Source organism: Anolis carolinensis, chromosome 6, assembly GCF_035594765.1.
Source record: "Anolis carolinensis isolate JA03-04 chromosome 6, rAnoCar3.1.pri, whole genome shotgun sequence".
Taxonomy (NCBI): Eukaryota; Metazoa; Chordata; class Lepidosauria; order Squamata; family Dactyloidae; genus Anolis; species Anolis carolinensis.
The window spans coordinates 72,624,445-72,646,896 of NC_085846.1; the positions used below are offsets into that span (position 1 = coordinate 72,624,445).

At 40.0% G+C, this 22,452-nt stretch overlaps 1 protein-coding gene and 1 long non-coding RNA gene across 2 annotated transcripts in view; one reads left to right on the forward strand and one right to left on the reverse strand.

Moving 5' to 3' along the window:
* Positions 1 to 2,448: 2,448 nt before the first annotated feature.
* Positions 2,449 to 22,452, reverse strand: part of tgfbr2 (transforming growth factor beta receptor 2) — a 61,108-nt gene continuing 41,104 nt past the window's right edge. Inside the window, exons 4-7 of the mRNA XM_062958200.1 lie at positions 13,120 to 13,919; positions 12,293 to 12,434; positions 5,671 to 5,798; positions 2,449 to 2,808 (exon numbers count right to left, since the gene is read on the reverse strand). Coding sequence (XP_062814270.1) covers positions 2,629 to 2,808; positions 5,671 to 5,798; positions 12,293 to 12,434; positions 13,120 to 13,919 — 1,250 coding nt within the window. The 3' untranslated portion in view covers positions 2,449 to 2,628. The remainder of the gene's footprint in view (positions 2,809 to 5,670; positions 5,799 to 12,292; positions 12,435 to 13,119; positions 13,920 to 22,452) is intronic.
* Positions 5,919 to 12,530, forward strand: LOC134292640 (uncharacterized). Its single transcript, XR_009999891.1, has 2 exons — positions 5,919 to 7,805; positions 12,267 to 12,530. It is a non-coding gene; the product is annotated as an uncharacterized LOC134292640 (long non-coding RNA).

Below are 22,452 nucleotides of genomic sequence, written 5' to 3' on the forward strand. Positions count from 1 at the left end.
TGTTCATAGAATTGGGGAGGGGACATCATTCCTTTGCCTCAAGCAAAATAATAATGTCATGGGCCAGACAAAGTGCAATCAACCATTGCCAAGGTCCACTAAATCCAGCGTCTTGCTTCTCAAAATATAATGGTAAAAGACTTGCCTTAATAAGTAGGCACCTACCATGTTTTTAATCCAGATGTTTCTGGGCAGCTGTAGTTCAAAACAAGTAGCATGCCCAGCTCCGAATTTTTATCTGTGAATATGCTCAATCCTCCTCTAAAATCTGGATGCTTTCATGGTTGTCCAGAAATCCAAGGAACCTTTCCTAACTAAGAGTTGTAGCAGTGAAATGACAATGGATCTGGGATGAGGGATGACCCAAATCAAATTGCTGGTCTTAGAGAAGACCCCTTCCTTAACATTATGTCAAGATCTATGAAAATCCCAGATTCACTGGAGATAGCATTTGCATTTCGGCCACAATGTTTCAACCTGTTTTGAAAATAGTGGTTTCAATTTGAAGCAGAAAATCACACCATGTTCCAGTTTGGACTGAAGCTCCCTTTTTTCTTCCTTATGTAGTTGATTTCCAGGCCGCTACCCTGTGAAACCACCACTAGAGGTCAGTAGGTCTCACCTCAGTTTAGAACATTTCAATCCAGTATAAACCCGTCTTGCCAGTAGCTCCACAGTTCAGTACATAGCCCACTGCTATTAAATCTGGATTCCATTTTCGAGGGCTTTTGCCCACTTAATACTTAAATATTTCTAGAAATTTTTAATATAAAAACAGACACAAAAAGCCTTTTTAAAAAATAAATATTTCCATCATAAAAGTTTAACTCCTATGTGAATATATTTCTTCTTCACTATTGGATACACAAAGCAAGAGCTTCTTTGGGGGATTGCACATGAAAGACATTGTTTTTTTTTTTTTTAACTTTTAAGGCGTTATCAGATGGAGACTGATTTAACTGAGTATTGGCAACAAATTCTTGATCTCTGCTCAGAAACAAAAGGAAGGCACGTAAAACCAGATTTGAACTCTGATTTAGAGGGTGTAAAATGACCTTTTTTGGTAACTCTCAGAATCTTCCAGGCAACATGATAAGTGGCTATTCGCTGGGGAATTCTGGGAAAAGTTGTCCCCAAAGGAAACTTTTCCGAGCCCAGCGCAAAATCGAGACGAATTGAGCACCCTGATGATCTAGGAAGAAAACACTGGCTGTTTGAAATCCCATCATTTAAAATTCCTCAAGAGGCCAGCTCTGAATCTAAATATTTTGGAAGACTCAAAGAATGTAAGCCATGCCTGTGGGGATCAGTTTAGGAATGTGCTTGTATTGCCAGCAGCTCTGAAGAACAGCAGCCAGGGTTTGGCTATAATGCACACGAAAAGGACAACCAAAGACAAGGTTTGCCTTGGCGTTTCTGCAGCATCACAGAAATCCAGACACTCCGGAAGATATTGGTGTGTTGTTCCCTCCTTTCATACTGGGCATGAAATCAAGTGTGAACTTAAGGGCTCAAGAAACTAGACATGATGTTACCAAATCCCAGAAAGGGAGGGCGGGAGGGGAGAGTCCAATTTTTTGTCAGAATGCACAGCAAATGTAAAACATCTGTTTCAATTATAGTTGGCCCTGCCTGATTTCATAAAGCAGGGGGCTGGAAAAGCCTCCTCCCCCCCCCCCCCCATGCAGATTACTCATATAAAGTTCAAGTGCAAAGAAAAGAAGGGGAAAACAAATGGTCCTTTGCACAGATATAGAAGAAAAACAATGATATACCATTTGGAATTCTATGTAGACTTAGAAGTGTTTAAAAATACATTTCAATCCAGTAGTGATTCCCCGACCTACAAATTGTATTGTATTCAGGTATCAGATGAACACTCATTGCATAGATGTTTCTGTGTGTACATAAAAACTTTAGTATGGCCCAGATTTGGAAAAAAGGACTTTTCCATGGCTATACTGTTGGGAGATTTTGGTAGCTGTAGTCCCAGAAAGCAACTTTGTTCAAGTTCTTAAATACAACTCAAACTCTCAGCAGTTGTGAACTTTTCTGTTCCTCAGTAGCAAAAAAATGTAGTGCAGTGATCTATACCATTTACTACAGTGTAGTGTTTGCCTGTTGCTGATTCAGGTTGTGGTGAATAAGGCACTTTTGCTGCCAGTATCACAAAGGATTTCTGAACAATCCACTGAGGGAGTTTCCTATCAAAACCTTAGTTTCCTGGAAGATTCTCTGTAGAGCTTTGCTATGTGTATATATAGATATAGATATATACATAATACATACATATATATGCAAAATTGCTCTTCCATATATATATACAGGCATTGATATAGTGCAAACACGACTGGCATTTTGTATAATCTCCTTTGCTTGGGGAAGCACCAAAGTAGCTCATCCTATGACGCAGTCAAGAGAACTGTTGCTCTGGCATGGCAGTTTGCTTCCTCATAAATTCATTTCCTTTCCACGGGAGCTTCAATGTTGAAGGAGAAATGGAATCTTCAGTGCCACTGAAAATACACCCAAGACCTCTTCCTGTTCCAGGACTGTGCACACAAAACTTCAAGAGCAGCCTTTTTCTCCCTCTCTTTCTCTTCCATGCAAGTTTTGCTTCGTTGGTTCTTAGTTGGCACTGTTCACAGAGACCTCCTCAGGGATCTTCTCTTCAGAGCTGCTTCTTCCTGAAAGTGTGTCCTGGTATTCAAAATCATTGAACCGCTCAGCTACGCACTGAGCAGTGAGCCGGGCTTCAGGGTCATGGTCCCAGCACTCCACAAGAGTCTCACAGACTTTCTGGATGCCCTGAAATATGCCAAGAAAAAGCAATGAACACACTTTTAAAAAAACAAAAGCAAAAATAGGTACAATACAGCAAGGCTGCCCTACCCACAGGGCAGGGTATTACTATTAATAAAGTGTGTAAATTCACACAGTATCTATTCACATGGTATTGGTGTCACTACACTGAAAGGATGCGAATAAAATCTAAGACAACACAGCTTGGCTAAATTTACATTTCACGTGCTTAAAAGAAAATAGAAAATCCAAATGGTAGCAACCTGCATTACTGTTTATATCAGCCACCTTTGCAGTCAAAAGGAAATAAGCTTGTATCAAAGGGCTCTAGGATTAGGATTCTCATTTGACACATAGAGAATTAAGGCTGCTGACAGGCAGCAGTTTGTAACAAATGTACTTTAAAGTAATCTATTCCTTTTTTGTGGTAGTATAAATTTGCTACTGTTTGGAAATGTATTTTTCGGGGTCAAAATCCTTCTGGATCAGCTGGTGGCATAACTATGATAGTGGAGAGGAAGGCAACAGCCATGGAGGCATGCAGCAACAACATTAGGAACATACTGTCAGTTTCTTGAAAGCATGGTTTCAAGGAGATTCCCAGAGCAATGTATAATAAAGCTGGTGCAGACAATCACCTGCCCCCATGGCACAATACTATTATTCATCCTTTCTTTCGCTGACTGCCTTGGATCTGTGAAAATCCCAATGCACAGGTGCCAGTTATTCAATGGCACTTTGCAACCCCAAAGAATACTAAACTGATAGCATTGATGATCACTATAGTAGTGTTACGTTCCAATAAGATCATACCCTTGAGCTACAACTTCTTGAACCCCCCCCCCCCCCCCCCAGACAATATGGCCACAAGTGTTGGCTAGGAGATGTAGTACAAAAAATAAGAGCAATATTTTCAAGTTCTGCAATTTCCACTGTGCATCACAACTACTCAACATTGTGTATATTTTTAGTTATAGGTCTGCTGGGTACTGTGTACAAAGTGGTCTTTTACAAGATCCAGAACCGGTGTGCATATTAATGCAAAATTAGGAAGGCTCACATTATAAAGGGTGCACACTGATTTTGTTATTCAGGGACTAGAATTTGGCAAGGACTTTTCAAATCTGGAAAGATCAAGGAAACTACAAGAGATGTGAACATTCACTCCTGCTGAGGAAAATAAAAAAGGCTTCCCTACTTGTTCAGTTCGAAATGGTTTTACTTTCCATAACGTGAAAATGTGGGCTGTCTCTCACTGTGAGGAACGAGGCATGTCTGGGAAATAGCATTGTTGAATCTCAGCCATTGGCTAAGAAAATAGTTCAGGAGGTATGGAGTGCGCATTGGCTCAAATCCTAATAGTTTGAATGGAAGCTCATCCCGCTAACTTCCCACATTTCTAAAAAGTCTCTAGATAGACTATAGGGCATGGGAAGAAACATAAGGAAGTACTCCACTTGGGAAGGGTTAGATTTGTCCCAAATTCAACGGTGCTCTTGAAAGGTAGTTCCAGCAGATTTTGTGCAATCTCACACTCTTCACACCTCAATACTAAACAGTTTCTTAGCTCACTATAGATTTTTTTAAATATATGATGCAGAAAATAGAGTTAGGAGGAAGGGATGGAAAAAAACCCCCAACTATACGCTTCTTTATCCCTTGGTCCCAATTAGACTAAAGATATCATTGTTTCTAATGTAATTACTCCATAATAAAGAGCTGGGGAACATTCAGCCCAACCATATTCCCTCCTTATGGATATTGGGATCTGATGAGTAACTTGGAATTCTACTGCTGCAGTTTAGGGAATAATTCTCTCTAGAATAAAATTTTCAAGCTCTCTCTGAACGACAAATCCCAGATTTTTTAGAGTGGTGCCAAAAGAACCAAACTGATACCACAACCTGTGTGCTGTGTGGATATATCCCAAGTGTTGAACTCATTGTTGGCCAAGGCACCCAGGTCAACAAAGGAAGATGGCAGGAGCAACACTTCATGAACACTTGGAAGGTTACAGTCCTGCTACTTTGGAGGACTTCATTTCTGGTCTGTAACCAGCTTTTTGTTGACTGGACATCTCATGCAGCCCCAAATCACAGAACAAGTTAAATACTTGCCTTTGTATCAATTTATTAAAACAAAAACATATAAGGACATATAAGGAGTAAGATCAAGATAACAGCTATGGTGACTATATGTCAACATCACAAAGTCCTGCATGCACTGCATAATTTACCAATTGGGTAATGTTGACAGATGTCAATGGTACAATGATACTGGAAAATATACAAAAAATGTTAATTGTATTCACCCTGGAATTACTTTGAAGTTAAATTAAATATTAAACATTAACTTGAAAACTAGAAGTGCAACAAATCTCATTAAGAAGTGAAGGAGAGGGCAAAGCCTGCTGTGCAGAATCCATTTCAAGGGTTTATTATCATGCATAATGGTTACATTATAAAATTTTGCAGAAGGGTTAGCATAACACCAACTGTTGGTAGTTTTCATCAAGAGTGCTAAGACTTTTTAAAAAGCAACCAACAAATATCAAAGGGCTGATTCCCAGTGAATTTTCATTGATACATCCATCGCTACATTAACCAGATGATTTATAGTCGGTCATCCTGAGTTACCTAGGAATTCCCCACACAGAAAATTAAAATATAAAAAGAAATGTAAATGAAAATGTAAATGATTTGTGCAAATTCATTTATAAGCACTTTGATAGGGAAAATCTAAGTTCATTGTTGGCATTACAGCTGATGGAACTCTGGCTGAGAGATTTTGCTAGTTGTAGCTCAGCGAGGAAACACAAAGCTGCAATTTTGTCACTACTAGTTAGGCAGCACAGGCTGATTCTCTTACCTGATGGTTGAGCCATGAGTTAGGAATCTCTGGTCGCCCTCTGTCCCTCAAAACGTTGTCCTTCATGCTTTCCACGCAAGGATGTTCTCTCACTTTAGAACCAAATGGGGGCTCATAGTCTTTGACCTCTGCCAAGAGAATAAGCAAATAGAAGAGAACTCAGTCTGGCTTGCAGTCCAAGATCACAAAGAGAGAACTTGATGGCTATTCTTGAACTTTGCCACAGGACAAAGCAACAAGTACCTGGGCAATGTCTTTGAGGGGCCAATTCTCTCACACCAGAAGTGACTTGCGGTTTTTCAAGTCGCTCCTGACACGAAAAGAGTGCTATAGTGCTTGCTAATAAAAACCTATCCAGTCTTTTTATAGAAAACAAATGACATCAAATTGGGAACTAAGAAATAAACATGCACCAAAGTTAATTAGTAGGAATTCATTTTGGCAGGAAGCTAATTTTTGTAGGTCGTATCCAAGCAATCTGTAGAATCTCAGGGGGAAGGTAAAGTAAAATGATGTTTGTTGTTGTTATTCATTCATTTTTCTCTTGTATCTGCTGACAGTAAAATCAATCAATACTGAGCCACCAAGCTCATCTCTGTATCCCATTATCTTGTCATCCAAAGTAAATGCTCAACTCACTTATTGCTAAAACTAACTTTTCTTTCTGGTCTTAATTTCTTTTTGTTGAAATATGAGATACTATTATGGCATATTTTGAAACAACGTAAGAGCGAGCCAGTGCTGAAGTGATAAAACTAGAATTTGGGAAATCTGGGTTCAGGTTTCCACTCAGGTATGAAACCTGCTTCCTCGACCCAAGCTACCTCATGAGGCTGCTACAAAGAAAAAATGAGGAGTAACAGAAACATGCATGCTGTCTTGAGTTCACTGGAGGAAAGATGGGATATAAGTATAATCAATGAATAAAACTAAACTATGAAATAGAAAAACCCAGAAGATCCCAAGGAAATAAAAATCTCTACTCACTTCTCACTTGTAAATCAATTAATCCAAGCCAAAACTGGGTGGATTCACAGTACTACAAGCAAACACGGAACAGATGGGTTTTTGAGATCGTGCCTCAGTTCTTGAACAGCCATTAAAAACAAATCAAGCTCAATATAATACAAAAGGGAGTACACACCCATGTCTGCCCACATTCATAGATTTCAATTTTGTTTTTCACCTTGTAATTAGTTTCATGTGGAAAAAGTATGGGATTTGTTTTAAAAATGTAAAAAAAACAACCCAGAAATATTTTACCCACTCTGTGCAACAAAAAGGGAGCTGCTGTTGCTGTAGACTTCCACATAGCATAGAAATGAGTGTCACGTCTTTGAAAATGCATGTAAAATTCACTCATACACCTAATGAATCTTTGGCAGTGGTAGGAGAATTTACAGCTTGGCTTTTTCTGTAGCTCGTTTTTTTTCCCTAGGAAAAAACTGAAGGAAATTGGCAGTTCAGGAGAGAAAACACAAGATTAAAGGTATTTTATGGAAACCATAATGGCAACTAAAATGGCAGTATTGAATTGCTTTGGAATAACCAAGTCTTACCAAAGCTAACACATCTTTCATGGCTATGTTTTTACATCCGTGTATTACTAAGCTTCCAGTGGTGCAGCGGGTTAAACTGCTGAGCTTGCTGATAGAAAGGTTGGCGGTTCAGATCTGGGGAGCAGGGTGAGCTCCCATAGTTAGCCCCAGCTTCTGCCAACTCAGCAGTTAGAAAACATGCAAATGTGAGTACATCAGTAAGTTCCACTCCGGCTGGAAGGTAACAGCACTCCATGCAGTCATGTCAGCCACATGACCTTGGAGGTGTCTACAGACAACGCCGGTTCTTCAGCATAGAAATGGAGATGAGCACCAAACCCCAGAGTTGGGCACAAGTCGACTTAATGTTGGGGGAAAACCTTTACCGTTACCTATCACTATTAAATAGGAACCTGTGAAATTGCCTTATATTGTCAGGCCATCAGGAGGCAGTGGCTCTCTAGAATTTCAGATGTTGTTTTTTTTCTAGATCTACCTGGTCATACCAGAGATTGAACCTGAGACCTTATGCATGGAAAGAGCACAGTATGAGCTATAGCATTTCCTCAACAGCTCATTCAAGTATCACATGCAAAGGTACACATTGAAGATTTCTATTCTATTTGAGCTGATGTCGCTGATGCCCCAAGCAACACACTGTAACTAGTCTTAGATATTTCAGTAAGGTCTACATCATTTCAATAGCACTAACAAGATTAATGTAGCATATCAGTAACACCCCGAAGAATGCAGGAAATGATCACACCAGTCTGCTTACATTTTGAGTTGGTTTCAACGTTTGTTTTTTAATAAGTAGCTCCAGCATTTTGGGTCACCAAATGTGGCCTACAGGCACTGTCCTAACATGACTTATGTTTACTGAATTTCAATGTGAATTTGTAGTATCTATACTTTCTTTTACTGTCTGCTTTTTTAAAAGTTAAGTTTGATTTTAATAGGCCCTGCACAACTCTGCTGCGGAACACTGGGGATCTATATATCAGACTGGCTGGTTGAGATAATTCTCCTTTATCTATTTTTGACATGAAAGGATGTGTGACAAAGCTGAAATACAGACACAAACTATATTTCCTGGAGCCAGTCTAAGGAAACAAGTGTGACTTGAGGCACAATAAAGGGCAATTTAAGAAGTGCCAAGCTTTCTTTTGAAAAAAAGAAAAAGGTAGAAGCTAATAATTCTTTCTTTAAAAAAGGGAAAGCTCTGCAAACAGACATTATTTTTCTATAACTACTTTTTAATATCAATGTTCCATGTGTATAGGTAATTAGGGGCAGGCCTACAGCTCATATACTTCAATTTTATTTCGGCGAGAGGTGGTTCATAAAAAATGCTGTACCACCACATATAATGTAATTTGGGTGTGTGTGTGTGTGTGGTACAGCTAGTGTGATGTTGGAAAACCCGGATTCAAATCTCTATTCAGCCACAGAAACACACTGGATAATGTTGGGCACGTCACTTTCTCTCAGCTTCAGAGAGAGGCTGACAATGACAACCCTTTTGGTCAAAAACCAGAACCTATTATAGATTCATATTATGAACACTGTAAGCCAGAAAGACACACAATACCTACAACAATGACTTCTGTCACTATTGCATGAAGGCACGTGATAACTGCAACAATAGCTTCTATCACTTCTCCACACCTTCAGGAAAATATGGATGTTTAAAAGTCTGTGAAAATGTGCATGTGCTACGATGCAAATTTTCCATTAAAAAATCCCAAACAAAAAAAGTGTTGCACCAAGAAAAATGTAGTTCATTTCATCTTTTCTGGTGAACTGGACCCAATGTCTTCTGGAGGTAAAATTGACTGTGAATTCATGCTTAAACACCAGAAGCTTTTGGACACTTGGAAAATAGAAAAACAGAAAATAGTATTTGTGTTATTCAGAAATACTGAGCTTGTTCTCTCCTCTGCTTCCTAAAATACCAAAGCTTTTGCAAACTTTTTAAACTGATATTTTCATACTTAAATCAAAGGTACAATTTCTGTGTAGCTAGCAAATCTTTCCAACAGTGCAATACTGCTTAACGCAGCTCAAAGAATAGAAGCCATTTTGATAGGTATTTTCCAAATCATTCCCTAGTAACCTTACTGATTTTGACTGATGTCATGCACTGGCAACAAAGATCCTGAAAATAAGAGGCTCTTAGAGGGGCTGTCAGATCACTTAACACTCTCTGAGCCTCCCTTTCTCACAGTCTCCATGCCGAGCACAAAGGCAAAATGCCTGGATGGAAATGATCTTTCTCACAAAGCATAACATCTGGTACACAGCTGTTGTGCTGACTGAAATACCAAGCTAACAGGGCAGTGAAACAGTTCAAGCTTTCCCAAAAGCATCATTGCTGGTTTCTAAATATGACTACTAAATTATACTCCATAAAACATCAGGCAAACTATATTCTCCTTCCCCCACACATTTAACCCATCAAATGGCCTCTTTTTAATGCCTTCTCTTCACCTGTAAGTACATTACCGTTTACAGCTAGAAACATACCGATTAAGCTCCATGTCAAAGAAAATGCTGGCTAGAAAGGATTAAGATACTACGAACAATGCGTTCATGCATTCAGCAAATCTTTGCTTCACCTCTGCCTCACAAGGTATGGCTTAGAAGAACATCTGCACATTTCACAATCTCTGCCCTGAACAACCTACAGGGCCCCTTTGTTACTGCATTATGCATTTGACTGAAATGGAAAATCTTAAAAGCGACGTTATGATGTTTTCACTGACCAAGCACACTTTTATGCTCTTCCTTTACTCACAAAAATTCATACAGAGGACATTCACATTGTAGAATCATTACAGTTTGATGCCACTTTAATTGCCACCAGATCTGTAGTTTATTGTGGCACTAGAGCTTTCTAACAGAGAAATGTAACTATCTCACAAAAATACAAATTCCATAGCAGTGAGCCATGGCAGTTAATGTGGTGTCAAACTGCCATAGTTCTGTAGTGTGGATAACAGCCACAGACTTCCAACCTTAGAATGCTTATAAATGGAAAGTATTGGTGCGGGCTTTTCAATTTTAAGAGCAAAAGCCAATGTCTGCAAGGGTACAGATTTTACCCACCACCACTGGGAAGAAGAGGAATCTCAGAAAAACTGAGGTTGGGAAAAGCTTTAACCTCTCCCTTATCCCAATCATCCAGTGTTGGTGGCAGTGATCCTGTGATAGGGAGGGCTGTTTGTATTTTTCCTTGTCATTAAATGAAGGAACAACATCTACTAGATTGGTGGTTACCAACCTGTGGGTCCCCAGAAGGCTTGGCCTTCAACTTCCAGAAATCCTAACAGCAGGTAAAATGGATTTCTGGGAGTTGTAGGCCAAAACACCTGGGAACCCACAAGTTGAAAAGCACTGTACTAGATAGAAGAATTTGATACACAGCATTTAGAACTATTATCAGTTTAAGTGTACAGTTCAGCAGCTGTATCTACAAAACAGGAATAGTGAGTGAAATAGATCAGGGCTCCTTAAACTTTTTCCACTTGCAACCCCACTGGGCCTGAGAAATGTTTAGGTGACCCAGATATATAGGTATATAAAATAGGTTTAAAAAGCCAAACATTTACTGATCAGCATTTGCAAGATTGCTTTTCCTTTTTATGAAGTACAGCTGAAGTATCTTTTGCAGAGTCCACTGTAAATCCTGCACAACAGATTTGTGTTAATGTCTGAAATAGGTATTGTGGGACTACAATCTTTGTCATCTCAGTTATACTTATGCTTGATATGTATGATAGGGACAGAAATATAACAATACCCAAAAGACCACATGCTACCCACAATCCTGGAAAACACACTCCTGCAGGCTTGTCCCATATCACATGTCCACTCAAACACTTCAGAAAATGAATGGTCAATCCTACCCGTGGGGCCTTCTTTAAAAAGCTGTGCTGTATAACATGTTTCAGATGTAATAAAATGTTGCCAAGTCTATTAAAATGGTTACTATTAGAGACAATAGTTATAATTTGCATCATTTTCAATAATTCTGATTGTATTAGCCAATTCACTAAGTAACACTGTCCTTAAGTTTATTTCTCCTCTAGCTTTCACATCTACTGTTGTAACAATTTATTAGCTGGTTCTTTTGTTTTATAAGTGGAATTCTAGGTTTAACTCTGGGTTGTTTTTTTTAGCATTCTTGTATTTTGCATACGTACTATATATACACTCAAAAATCTAATATGGAGCATTTATTTTATTTAATTTTTGGAAAAGGATTTACAAGAATCTCAACTCTTTTTTTAAAAAAAAACCCTCAAGTAACACATGATTTTTCTTTGTAGATAACATGAATTGTAGGCAACTCTGTCACTTCCTGAACAGAACTGCTGTGCGGGTGGTTCTTTCCCTGGGTACTCTTCCAATGTTCTCAAACAGGAAGTGACCTCAGGCATCAGCCAGGATGAGAGTCTTCCTGAGCAAACAATTCACCTATGCTTTAAAAAGACAAGCTGTGGAGTGCAATCAGTCAGAATTGCAGAGATACACTAGCTAAAGAAAGCAATTTTTTTGTCATTGGTGCAACTTAATAATTCTGGATAAGGACTACATCAAATAGATTGTGGCAATGTGGACTATTTTGAATCATAAATAACGTCTAGTTGAAGAAAAAAGTTTCAGTGATGATGCAGAATGGTTTAGTCTTTTTTGTAGCCCATGCTAGCTGGAATCTAACATATCCAGAATGGAAACAATTGGGGAAGTCTAGTTTATGATGTAAACAAAGCTTGGGAACGTTACTTTTGGGGCCACAATTTTCTGGCAGATATGTTAGTATCAATTTTCCCAAGGACTAATCTGAATACATATGACACAATGCCACAATTCTATTCTTTAAGTTCTAGTTCATCCTGGAAGCTACCTGGATGGGAGTCACCTGCAAATCAAATTGCATATTGAGATCTTTGGTGAAAGAAGCGATGTTCAAGTGTCATAAATTAAAACATCATGCAACAGGTAGACCTTAGTAGTAATTAATGACTCATATACTATATTTAAAAAAATCTACAGGGTCTAATATAATCTATTGCACATACCTCCAACACCATTGCAACGGGATGTCAGTTCCCATAGAACTAAGGCCATGGAATACACATCTGTCTGCTTGAAGGATTCAACATTATCCAAATTCATTCGTGATTCCAGGACTTCAGGAGCCATGTATCTTGCAGTGCCGACCTGCATTTAGAACGCAGTTAAAAATGCTTTTGATGGACCAATCAATTCAAGAAGTTTGTGTAAACTGACTGCAAAATATAATATTATTATACAAGAGAGACTGTGTGATGTGGTGATTAAACTTGGTAGATCCAGATTCAATTAGGCAATGGCTATGATATTCACTGGATGATCTTGGGCCAATTTCACTCTTAACTTGGCCAAACGAATAAGGTTTTTGAGGATTAAGTGGGGATACTCTTATGTGTACACTGACTTGTACTCATTAGCAGAAGAGTTTAATGTAGTTAGTACACACTTAATACTGTATGTCTTTGGCATATTATGTACAAATCCCCATCTCCCTCCCCCTCTCTAACACACAGATATTAAAAAACAAAAGTTAAATCCAGACTGTAACAATACAGATGAGAATACTCTAGAGTGGTGCATTAATTATAGATAGGAAGAATGTTTACTTCCTGCCAAAATATACTTTCTTCCTCTGACTGCAAAAAAGATATGAAAAGTTGCCATTCATTGCATAAATAATATTAGAGGACACTATTACCGTGAGCTAAAATCTGTCAACCATCCTGCATAGAGACAGCATGCATTCCAAATCATTTTGCAAGCCCTCCATTCAGACACATCAACCTACTGTAAACCTTCCAGCTTTTTTACTACTTCCCATGCCATGACTCACCTGACCACTGTTGGCTAGGTCATCTACAGAAAGAGTAGGATCCAGCCTCAATGAAAGTCCAAAATCACAGAGGCAGCAGGTTAAGTCATTTTTCACCAAGATATTGGAGCTCTTCAGGTCCCTGTGTACAATAGGTGTTTTGGGGCGGCCACAGGGTGTATGGTCACTGTGGAGATGGGCAATCCCTCGAGCCAAAGATCCACCCAATTTCCAGAGGTCTTCCCAGCTAATTACGTGTTTTATGAGGTATTCCTGCAAATTGCCCCTTGAGTGGAAAGCAGTGATCAACCAGTATTGCTTGCCTAGATCCGTCTTGCGCTCTTCTGCTGTGAGGAACTGGAGGATGTTCTCATGTTTCAGATTTATATCGGAGAATATATCCTTCTCGGTCTTCCAGGATGCATATTCTTCATAGGAAAAGATCTTGACAGCCACTGTCTCAAATTGCTCTGATGTGTTCTGTTTCAATTTAGCCTTATAGACTTCAGCAAAGCGCCCTTTGCCCACCAGGGTATCCAGTTCAATGGGCAACAGTTCCGTATTATGGTTTATGTTATTGGCACAAGTCGAACTAATATCAGAGCGGTCATCATCTAACATAATGGCACACACATCGCTACAGTCTTTACGTTTCCTGGATTTCACATTTTTCTCCCATGCCTTGTTCAGCTTCCTCCTCCTCTGAATACGGTAGCAGTAGAAGATAAAGCTCACAGCAATGGCACTCACAAGCAATGGAACGAGGCTTATTAGTGCAACTTTAGATATCACATCTATCACTCTCTCTGTTGGTGAGTTTTCTGGAAGAGAAGGATAAAATATGGCTTTAAATGTGCATATGAAACTAATATATATTATTATGGAAAATGTTTACACAATGTCAATGTAATAGTCAACACGGATTTACCAAGAACAAGTCATGCCAGACTAATCTGATCTCTTTTTTCGATAGAGTTACGAGTTGGGTCGATACAGGGAATGCTGTGGATGTAGCGTACCTGGATTTCAGTAAGGCCTTCGACAAAGTCCCCCACGACCTTCTGGCAAACAAACTAGTAAAATGTGGGCTAGACAAAACTACGGTTAGGTGGATCTGTAATTGGCTAAGCGAACGAACCCAAAGGGTGCTCACCAATGCGTCGTCTTCATCTTGGAAAGAAGTCACGAGTGGAGTGCCGCAGGGCTCCGTCCTGGGCCCGGTTCTGTTCAACATCTTTATTAACGACTTAGACGAAGTGTTAGAAGGCACGATCATCAAGTTTGCAGACGACACAAAACTGGGAGGGATAGCTAACACTCCAGAAGACAGGAGCAGAATTCAAAACGATCTTGACAGACTAGAGAGATGGGCCAAAACTAACAAAATGAAGTTCAACAGGGACAAATGCAAGATACTTCACTTCGGCAGAAAAAATGGAAATCAAAGCTACAGAATGGGGGACGTCTGGCTTGACAGCAGTGTGTGCGAAAAAGACCTTGGAGTCCTCGTGGACAACAAGTTAAACATGAGCCAACAATGTGATGCGGCTGCTAAAAAAGCCAATGGGATTCTGGCCTGCATCAATAGGGGAATAGCGTCTAGATCCAGGGAAGTTATGCTCCCCCTCTATTCTGCCTTGGTCAGACCACACCTGGAATACTGTGTCCAATTTTGGGCACCACAGTTGAAGGGAGATGTTGACAAGCTGGAAAGCGTCCAGAGGAGGGCGACTAAAATGATTAAGGGTCTGGAGAACAAGCCCTATGAGGAGCGGCTTAAAGAGCTGGGCATGTTTAGCCTGCAGAAGAGAAGGCTGAGAGGAGACATGATAGCCATGTACAAATACGTGAAGGGAAGTCATAGGGAAGAGGGAGCAAGCTTGTTTTCTGCTGCCCTGCAGACTAGGACACGGAACAATGGCTTCAAACTACAGGAAAGGAGATTCCACCTGAACATCAGGAAGAACTTCCTCACTGTGAGAGCTGTTCGACAGTGGAACTCTCTCCCCGGGGCCGTGGTGGAGGCTCCTTCCTTGGAGGCTTTTAAGCAGAGGCTGGATGGCCATCTGTCGGGGGTGCCTTGAATGCGATTTCCTGCTTCTTAGCAGGGGGTTGGATTAGATGGCCCATGTGGTCTCTTCCAACTCTACTATTCTATGATTCTATGATTTACAAACAACCAGGTATACAGAAATATGCAATGCTGCAGAATCAAGAAGGATTCTGAATTTTTGTCTCAAAATATGGTAACTCAGGTTCCACTGGCTATATACTGGATGTGTTTATAGAAACTAGTGCTTTGGAATTCAATGTTTAACAATGAATGTGTATCTGTATATACTAGGGCAGATAAACATCTGATGTCTTCCAGATCTTAAGAACTAAAACTTCTATAAGTGTCAGCTACCAATAGTAACTGTACAACTGCAAACATCTAAAACATTTAGAGGGAATACATTAACCCCGTAGTTCAGGCAATGTTGTCTTACTTTTTATTTGTTCTAATTAAAATTAGGGGTGAAAAATGAATGGGTATTTTTCTTGTTGATTTTTCTTGATCCTCACTGTTCATAAGGAAACTGTTATGGTTGAGCCTTATGGCTCCGATACTGGGAGACGAGGTCGTAAGACTCCTCGAGAGTCAGACTCTCTTGAGGAGCGCGAAAGGAAACGGCTCCGAGACTTATTTGCAGAACCAACAGACGAAGACTCCTTTGAGGGTTTTACCGAGAGAATGGAGGAAGAGATGGTTAGCTCAGAGGAGGATGACATGGAATGGACTCGTGTGAGGGAGGATTTGGGTGTCACCGGCAATGATAGCATGGGAGGCGACTGGCGGGTTGCAGGATCGGACCCGTGGACGGGCTGGAGGGATGGAACGGGATCCACAGCTGGGGATGCTGTGGGGCGTAGTCAAAGGTGTTTTAGCTCTGATGAGGATGAGGATGATGAGGCACCTGGAATTAGGATAGCAGCTGATAGTGATGAGGAGTTATGAACTGGCATAAAATGGGGTTTAGAATCAATGGCTAATTGCGTTGGGCAAGGTAATCTGGACGAACGCTTGGGCTCTTGTTGGGGAAATTCCTGAAGACGGGTGTGATTCGTTTGCTGAATACGTAAGTTACCAAGGACACTGGGCATAGACGGCGGGAGGAACTGTGTGGGCTTTTGTTGTGCAACCTGTGTTTAATCTTGATAGCTTGGACCTCCGTCGTCTTTTTGACGGACATTAATTGCCTACTCTGGATTGACGCTGGACTGACTGACTGACTTCGACCTCGGACTATCCCTTCTGTGGCTATCGGTGGAACTGGTGAACTAAAGACGTCTGTACCTGGCTTTCGACCTTGGACCGGATTGGGACCCTGCTGACCGCTGCTACCCTGATTGATGTGTTTGGACCCGGAGTTCGCTCGTTGCACGGAGGAGTAACAACTTAGTTACTCAATCGTAGCTTTTGAGTAGCAGAGAGGAATCTGCTGCCAGTTATTTGTGTTTCATTGAATCTTTGTTTATCAACTTTTGTTTGTTTAAAGTGCCAGGCTGAAGTAAGCATTTTTTGATTTAACCCGGATTAAACTCCTGTTTAATCCGGTTTATCTTTTGAACCGTTTTTAGTTCCAGCAAAGTCTTTTTGTATCTTTTCACATCGAAGGCAAGTGTTTGCCTAGCCCTTTGTTTCTTACGGGCATTTTTGGTTCTGTAACTTTAATAAACTGTGTTGAACCTTATTTGGTGGCGTTCTGTCTGTGACAGAAACGTAAAATTCTTCAAAAGGTCTGGCCCAGTTTCTCATTTCAGCTAGACCACTGAGCATATACTTTAAATAAGTGGTTCTCAAACTGTGGGTCCCCAAGTTTTTTGGCCTACAATTCCCAGAAATCCCAGCCAGTTTACCAGCTGTTAGAATTTCTGGGAGTTGAAGGCCAAAACATCTGGGGACCCACAGGTTGAGAACCACTGCTCTAAATGCTTGTTTCTTATACTGTAAAGTCTTCCTTTCTTGTAGCTATACTTCCATGTCTTTGTTTGATTTATATCCTATTTGCCAAAATAACACTCAAGGCATCTATAGGGCTGAGACAATAATTAGGTTTTTTTTTTAAAAAAAGGGAAGCTACCATAGTGGGGCTATCTTTCATGAAATTGCTTCATCGTCCAGACCTGAAGCATGTTTCATCATTACTTTACTTAAGCAGCTAGTTTAGTTGAGCAAGATGTCTACTTTCAGACCACTGCTTTCTACTGTGTAAAACTTTCTCCATTAACAGCTGAGCAAAAGACACAATGGAATGGGTTGCTTGTTTAATCACACTTCTGGATTGTCTGTACAAGCTCTGCTTTCAGCAGGGACTTCAAATACACGGGTGGGGGAATGAGGAGAAAAGAAAAACAAACATCCACACAGAATAAGAGAGTGATCATTCATTGTTTTTCAACTGATATTAAAAGTCCATTGTTGAAGCCACCTAAATTATGAAATGAGAATACAGTAAAGATTAGTTTTCCAAAGAATAACAAATGTGGTTGTTGTTCCCTGCCACTTTCAGTTTTCTGATGAATTAGTGGTGTACAGAAATAGCTGAACAGCCGTCAAACATTTTTGTGCTGTTTAGTATCCTTTTCATCCTGTGCCATTATATCAGTTTGATTTCAATCTTACTGTCATGGTTTCATCCAACAGAATCCTGAGTCTTGTAAGTTGGTGAGGCATACAAAACTACAAGGCTCAGGATTACATAATTGTAGTGCTATGGAGGTGTTAGAAGTGCTATAAACTTCCAGAATGGCCACTGGCCATGACCAAGGCATTCCTGGAGATATAACCTTCTCTCTTCGATCAAGCACTTTGAAGTTGTTTTCTGGAAACTACCAAAAATTATCAAACGAGGGAAGAAGTTACAAATCAGGGGGAAAGAAAGAGGGTAACTGAGTTAGGAGCAAATAAGACAAGACTACTCAGAAAAGGCCAAGAGTTGATATTTGAAAGGAGTCCTGTGAGGGAATTAAAGGAGAGCTGTCCTGGGATGTTGGTTGTGAAGTGATTTATAGTTTCCAAACCACAACCTCCCTGAACCACTGCAAACTGGTTAGCGAGTGTCCCATAAGCAAGCAAAAATACAGCAGTTCTTTCACAGCAAACACATGCGCTTCAGCCCATTTATCAGCAGAGTCCAACTGCTAGCATCTGACCTTTTCTACACACTGTTTCCTAAACTCAGAGATTCAGGTTTTCATCCAAAATATCCAGAGGCATTAATCTTCACCATTGCAATATACAAACAGGATTAGCAGATCCTCATTCTTTGTACTTGCAAACAATCAGTCATCAGGTCAGTCACATACACCATAGGCAGATAGATGCTCACGTGTCACACAGGAGAGAGAAAGATGGATTCTTGCATCCTTCTTATATAGCCACTGCTGATAGGTAATCAATAAGGGACACTGGCCGATGCAATCCTTTTGCAATAACTCTCACATAGTAATGACTCAGCCATTACCACACCCCTTTAGGTATTGCATCATGACATTCATAGTCACTGCCCAGGTGGCCCCCGGTGGCGCAGCGGGTTAAACTGCTGAGCTGATGAACTTGCTGACTGTAAGGTCGGCAGTTCGAATCCAGGGAGCATAGTGTGCTCCAGCTGTAAGCCCCAGCTTCTGCCAACCTAGCAGTTCAAAAACATGCAAATGTGAGTAGATCAATAGGTATCACTCTGGTGGGAAGATAACGGTGCTCCATGCAGTCATGCTGGCCACATGACCTTGGAGGTGTCTATAGACAATACCAGCTCTTCGGCTTAGAAATGGAGATGAGCACCAACCCCCAGAGTCGGGCACAACTAGACTTGTCAGGGGGAAACCTTTACCTTTACCTACCCAGGTGCTATCAATATACCACATGTTTATCAAACAGTATTTTTTTTAGTAGAAATGCTTTGCCATTTCTAACATGAGCAACAATCTCTTAGACTATGGTTCAGTAGTAGCATGGCCTATCAAGCCTTTAGAGGAATATTTTGCAACAACTTTAATGCTGGATGATAAGAGCAAATAGTAAATGTTTAGTAGATTACTAAAAATATTCATTTGTTTTGCATGGGCTCCTTCAATAAAAAGCTTCAATATTCTAAACTGGGCTTCATGTAATTCCAGTAGGCCAGCTGCTTGATAGTTCTCTACTTCGTTTTTTATGAAATGTCTCCATGGCATTTGCCAAGCAGCAGATGGGTCACAATACTTTGCCTGCTGCATATGGCTTAGGAATTGCCTGCTGTCCAGGCATGATAAAACATAAAATCCTAGTTCTAGACATCACACAGGACTCAACAAACAAGAAGGAAATCAATTGCCAATAGTGGAGAAATTTCCTGACTCCATGGTTGAAATGAGTCTTTGCCACGCACCTATACAAAGTTCACAGTGATTTTTTTCACCCATCTACATATAGAGAACACATTCTGTCATAGAGAGTGATGTGTTTTAGAAAGTATGTCCGTATCTTTAAGAGAAGGAAGCTCTCACACAGGAAATTAGAAGAAAACAGGGAATTGTAGGCAAGGGCAGAGAACTGTGGAGTTGGCGTCTGAAACAACTGAAAGTTATTCGAGTGGTTTCACGAGGAAGAGCCTAATATCCCACTACTTGCTTTCAAAGGTTCTTTTGATTAGTTGATTAATGGCACATGTTACATAGGGCTTTATGGCTAGGGTTGGGTTGTGAACCATTGGTTCTGTGCTGGTTGTTTACTTTCTTGCAGACTGAGTCATGAAATTGGTCTATTCGTCATTTTGTACAATTGTATTTTAACTGGTACTATGGGTCTTGTTTAGTAGTATGTGTGTGTATTCAATAAATAGATGGAATAAGTTAGGAGACTCACTTGACTGCCAGTGTCAGCTGTTATAATATTGAGACTGTAACCCTGCACATACCTACCTATGAATAAGTCTAACTGAAATTTAGGCTCCTTCTATACTGCCAGATAATCCTGATTATCAAAGCAGAAAATCCACATTATCTAATTTGAACTGGATTATCTTATCTATGGAGCCCCCAGTGGTGCAGCACATTAAACCGCTGAGCTGCTGAACTAGCTGACTGAAAGGTTGGCGCTTTGAATCTAGGGAGTGGGTGAGGTCCTGCTGTTGGCCCCAGCTTCTGCTAACCTAGCAGTTTGAAATCATGCAAATGTGAGTAGATCAATAGATCCGACAGGAAGGTAATAGCACTCCATGCAGTCATGCCGGCAACGTGACCTTGGAGAGGTTTACGGACAACACCGGCTCTTCATCTTAGAAATGGAGATGAGCACTTTTCTTTCTCTTTTTTTCCCTCCGGTTTTCTCTCTTCACCTATTTTCAGAACCCTTTCACCCCCCTCACTTTCCTATCAATATATTGTTCCACTACTTTCAATGTATTATGTTTCTTTACAAAATAAAAAATAATGAACAAAAAATAAATAAATAAATGGAGATGAGCACTAAACCCCAGAGTTGGACACGACTAGACCTAATGTCAGGGGAAAACCTTTACCTTTACCTTATCTTATCTTATCTACACTGCCATATAATCCAGTTCAAAGCAGATAATCTGGATTTTATACAGCTGTGTAGAAGGGGCCTCTGAGGATTTATTTCTGAGCAGAGATGCCTAGTGAGTACACTGTAAAAGTATGCAGTGCTGCCCAAAACATTTTCCCCAGAAAAAAATTCTATGGACCCCACCATTCTTTTTTTAAAAGAATTTCCCCAAGATTGCATAGATTTTTACTTCTGCTACATGCAATGTAGGCCCCTTCTGAACTGCCATATAATCCAGATTATCAAAACAGATAATCTATATTATCTGCTTTGAACTGGATTATATGAGTCTACACTGCCATATAATCCAGCTCAAAGCAGATAATCTGGATTTTATATAGAAGTAGAAGGGGTCATAGTTAGCTATTTTGCCTCCCATCTGTGGCCCTTCACTTTAGTTAACAAATGGCCATGTTGTCCTGATATAACTTCCTTTCCAAAAAAGGTGATGTTTACAAAATCTCCCTGGACCCAAGCACAGAAAACTCCTTAAACAAGGTATCACTACATAACATTAAACACCCTTCTACATCATTTCCTTCATTAAAGCCTAAATTACTCACTATACATGTATGTGTTCTAAACAATAAGACTCACTTAACAAGTACAGATGGGTTAGTCTTAGAACATGGAGCTGTTGAAATATTCCAGTGTACGCAAAAGACGCCCGCTGTTACATTTGACTGTTAAAATTCTCAACATGCTGCAAACTGGAATGCATTAAAAACTCACTTAAAAGTATATTTAGAAACTGCAACCACAGTGTCAGCAAAGAGAAGTTTCACACCATCCCTTCATTTACTTGCCTGGATTTTCAGCAGAGTGGAGGGGCAAACCAAATAAAAATTACAGGTTACACATACAGCTAAACTTCTACTGTGATAACATTTTAAAGATATTGCTGTATACATTTTTAGAGTATAATCCCACTGGATTTAATAGAACTCAAAATTATATTCCCATGGGCTATGATATCATATGACCATGTAGTTCTAGCCAAAACCACAACTGTCAGCATTGTTAGACATGGATGCAGCTAGTTGCAATGTATTATTTATTAAAAGGCATTCAAAGTGACTTTGTAGGTGCTGATAAATTATTTAGAAACAAGACATTAATATAAAATGCATTGTCTGCTTTAACTTATACACTTACCATATCTGTTGCTGTCTGCCAGTACTCTTAAGGGAAAAAATTGATCACTCTGCATTTTTAACATATTCCCGTCAATACCACTATTACATTCTGATCCTGCACAAATTCTTAATGTTACTGTTCTAAAGGTATTACCTCTGGTATGTGTGTGGACACATGCCAGAATCCTTTCCCAATATACAATGCCGTTCACTACTGAGAGCTAAAGAGAGAATATATGTACAGTGGAACTTGACTTAAGAGTGTCTCAACTTAAGAGCATTCTGAGTTAAGAGCTAGTGCCAGAGGGAACACTAGTGCAAGAGTACAGGACTTTAGGGCTTCAAGGGAACAGCTTCCATGCCTCATAGTCTTGTCTGGTTTGGGAGATTGCTGTCTGCTTTGCTCTTGCCTGTTTGAGGAATTTTGTGTAGTTTTTATTCCTAGTATGTTTGGCTTCATGAAGAGAAAGAGGGAGAGAGATCAAGAGATGGAAGTAGGCTGGAATGAGTACAGAATGAAGAAAGTGATGCTTCTGCCTCTTCATTTTCTGCTTTGTGCTTCCTTGCCAAAATTCTGTCCTTCTACCATTGTGCCACAACTCTGTGCTTCTACGATTTTAAAGTTGA